This window comes from Drosophila obscura, unplaced genomic scaffold (assembly GCF_018151105.1).
Source record: "Drosophila obscura isolate BZ-5 IFL unplaced genomic scaffold, ASM1815110v1 contig_115, whole genome shotgun sequence".
Classification (NCBI taxonomy): domain Eukaryota; kingdom Metazoa; phylum Arthropoda; class Insecta; order Diptera; family Drosophilidae; genus Drosophila; species Drosophila obscura.
In genome coordinates, this window is record NW_024542697.1 from 5,157 (window position 1) to 9,147 (window position 3,991).

The window sequence follows — 3,991 nt, forward strand, 5'->3', positions numbered from 1 at the left end:
TCTAATATGCCCCTTAACTCTCCGAGTACGAGTACTCTCTTCCTCGCTCACGTCTAATAATGATGCTGTCAATGTCATTTAATGACATTCAAATACGTTTCATCGGCGGTAGTCATCTGAAAGATCTGAGAGTACGAAAGCATAATTTGATACGTTGGATGCTTATCCTGCGGTATATACTTTTCGCTTACCTCGTCATATAAATTCACCATAATTTCGTAGTTCCAATGGAGGTTGAGTTGCGGGATCCCTCACTGATTTCAGTACGTCTAAAGACTTTTTCAGGAAGTCACGGGAGATGCAGCGTGGTGTGATTCCCAAATTAATTGTCTTAAGTTTTCGACATCCTCGCAAGATGTCAAGGAGATGACCAGCAAGATTATTATTTCCAAATTCATGATCCGTGGTGATTTCCAGATTCTCAAGATTAGTCATGTTAGCCAAGAGGGGGAAGATTTCTTCGTCTTTGAAGTCAAACTTAAGGCTTGTGATTGAGTCCACCTGCATGAGGTGGCGAGCCTCTTCAGGGCTAATGGATGTGTTCTCTATAACCAAGTTCTTTAATTTGGTGGAGTCCTTCAGTGACAGTGCCCGGAAGAGAACTGCTAGAGAACCTCTTTCGGGGTCCGAGGAGAGAATCAACTCTTCTAAATGCAAAAACTCTGCCAATAGCTCAATGCCCTGGGTATCTTTGATTGGGAGCTTCAAGGACTTCAGTCTCGGAATGCGGAGAACATGGCTTAGTACGGTAGCTAATTCCTGACCGACTGCCGGACCATCGATAGTTAATTTCTGAATCTTTGATTCGCCAGAAGCTGCATAAGCAGTCAGCAGATCTACCAGAGGGGCTTCACCGTTCCTAGTTTTCATGACCAGCTCCTCGATGCAGGAACGCTGTGACAATACATCGAGACCCTTTGTGCTGCAGAACCCGCACTCGAGTCGCTTCAAGGAACTTATAGCAGATACATTGGTCACCTCTTGGGGGGTGAGACTTTCGCCCATTACAGTCAGATTTCTTAGTGTGGGGCACTTCTTGGCAAGAATCCAAAGTAGGCTCCCTAAAGAGTCCGTTCGATGGGAAACAACAATCAGCGATTCTAGCTGAGGAAATAGTCCCAGCTGTTCTATTTGCATTATATTAAGTTGGGATAACCCGCAGGCCAGGGCTCGAAGGGACTTCATTTGAATCACTTCCCTCAGCTCTGCATAGTTCAGATCTCCGTTCGGAAATATCTGCAGTGTCTGCAGAGTCTTCCCTTGACAGGTGGCCAGCTGGCCCAAGAAATCGCGCATGGAGCCCACTTTATAGACTCCAGAAATAGTAACGTGCCGCAAATTCTGCAGGCTAGCTAGGGGATTCAGTCCAATGTTGTCAGGTAATTCATTGGCCGTAAGGTTAATAATAGTCAATTGCCCAGTGAACTTATCGAACGTGATGCTTCTAGGGGAGGATGGATGGATTAGAAAAAAAGTTTAAACTTTTGCGATCGACCTATGATTTGTTTACAAACCTGCGAAGCTGTCCTCTCCATTCTAATCCATTCAAAACTTCGAAATTGCTTAAATGGAGTAAGTGTTGGAGACTTCGTTTATCGGAGATGTGGCCTTTCAATTTGGTCAACGAAGTAATCTTGGCCAATTCCGTAGTCTCACTAAAGTCGAGCGAACTGTAGGGAATGCACAGACTCTGTAGATTGGAATTAGTTCTCATCGCTAGGGCGGCAAAGAGATCCCTCAGTTCCCCAACTTCGAGGGATTGTATTTCCATATGGTTTAGAGATTGAACACGGGCTAAGGATTCTATCGCGAGTTTATTTTTTTTAAAGAAATCCATTTTAACGATCAATATATTTTTTTCACGATTCCCGAATATATTGCAGTCGTTGATCAGTATATTAAGTTTATCTTGGAAGGCCTCCAGCATTTCGACGAGCATTTCAGACGATTTCATGTCGACATGACCGGAGTGGATTGTATTACACTTGATATGAATTTCAGCCAACTTTTTGCAGGACTTTATAACTATAAGGACCAAAGGCGATATCTGGTCTAGCATGTCAATGGCATTTAGGTTCAGCTTTTCGAGTTCGGGGAGTTGAGACAGAAGCAGAATGTCCAGAGGATCAGCGAACTGACATTCCAAAGTTCGCAAAGATCTCAGACGGGCCAGTTCCTTTGCATCCACGGTATCGATCACAACTTTCAAACTCAGCTTTTGTAATGTCTGCAACTCCCTCGAAGCTAGTGCAGCCAGGAGGCCCTGGAGGGATCCTGGAGATGATGGCACATATGTAATAGTCAATTCCTCGAGCACGGGTAGCAGCGCTAGGAGCTCAGCGTTTTGAGTTTTGGCAAATCCACACGTCAATCTCTTCAGGGACGCGATTTCAGATACAGCTGCAAATTCCTCTGCCGTGATATTTCCCAACCACAAGCTCGGCATTATGGGTGCGTTTCTGAATCCATTGAGAATCGACTTACGTGAACCACCTTGGGGCGATTTTACAATTACCAGCGAAGACAAACCTGGCAGCGTCAAAAATGAACTGTAGTCGGAGGCGTTTGCATTCTGCTCTCTCAAATCAAGTGTAAGTTTTCCACATGGTTCATATGATATTGTCAAACTGACTAGCTCAATGTTCGTATAAGTCTTTGAATCCACTAAAATCCTCAGAACTTGCTCCGATATTACCCCAAAGTCTTGTTTGGACAGTATCTTCAAGTGGTTGAGTTTGGTCAGCTGGTACAAGAGCCCAATGCTCTGGTGATCGTCAAATCCACACTCCACTTGAGTTAATGTATCGATCTGGGCCATTGCCTGCGTTTCATTGTGGTCCAATGGTACATTGTATATGCACAATTTTTCGAGGACTTTGCTCTGATTTGCGACCAATGCCTCCAGCAGAGGTTTAAGAGTGCCCTTTCCTCCCGTTTCATTATTCATGTATTCCAGAACTCGCAAGTTTTTGTTCAGGCGGCAGATTTCAATCAAATCATCAATATCCATCCGGATATCTAACCGGAGTGTCTCGAGGCTTCTAATTCCTCCCAGACCTTTTACGGTGAAGCCTGAAAATAAAGAAATGTTACGTGCTACAAATGTAAACCCCTAGACCTAGACGTATAATGCTCTCACCCCGTACATAAATGTCCAACCTTTGCAGATTTAACTTGTTTTGTAGTTCACATAAGACGGTCTGAAATGCTTTCAAGTGATCACTGTGGAATGATTTGGGAGCGTAACGCAATGAGATAGTGGTCACAGGAGCGTCCCTGATAATGTGGCTGAGCTCCCTCCAGTAGGTTTCCTTTTCTTTTGCTGACCTTCTCTTTAACATGGCATTCACATCTTCAAAGTCGATGTGAGTTATGATCCTCGGAAGGCGCACATTTTCCCAAAGCCTGTCATATAGATCAATTTTCCATTCCTGGATCAGATCGTCAAACGATTCGCAGCAAATGGCCAAACTAATGAAATCTTCATACGTGATTTCGTCGGGCGCATTTGGTTTCTCTCTCTCGCAGTTCTCTTTTATGTACTTAAATATTTCAAACAGGCACTCGGTGGGCAGTTCAAAAATGCTCACTTGACTCATTTTAAGTTAGTCACGGCGTTTGATTTTTTACAATTGCGAAATGTTTTTTTATTGAGACGGTTATTGTTTTTTTTATATTTTTATTTAACTTTTTTGTTTTGCTGGAAAAATGTTTGTTTGACTAGTGAGTCACTCACACATACACACGCACGATAAGTTTACTTTTAACAAAGTTTATAATGTTGTAATTTATAATTATAATTTTGTTGTTAATACGGCACCAAGTGCATGTTATAATTATGCAACGAATACTTTATAATTGCACTTTAAGGAACAGTTTTACATATATAAACTGTACGGATAATTTACACGTCTCTCTAGCACGTCAACGTTCTCCGGAATGCAGCTACAGTGCTGCCGGCGCGAACAACAGTTCGCTGGGCTTATGAAAG

At 43.0% G+C, this 3,991-nt stretch overlaps 1 protein-coding gene across 1 annotated transcript; it reads right to left on the reverse strand.

Moving 5' to 3' along the window:
* Positions 1-255: 255 nt before the first annotated feature.
* LOC111076563 lies at positions 256-3,639 on the reverse strand (the record flags this gene model as incomplete). The annotated part of the gene is made up of 3 exons (XM_022370399.2): positions 3,140-3,639; positions 1,515-3,072; positions 256-1,444 (listed from the first exon to the last, which is right to left on the reverse strand). Coding segments are annotated over exons 1-3 (3,207 nt in total), but the record flags the coding sequence as incomplete, so codon positions are not given.
* Between the last annotated feature and the right edge of the window lie 352 nt (positions 3,640-3,991).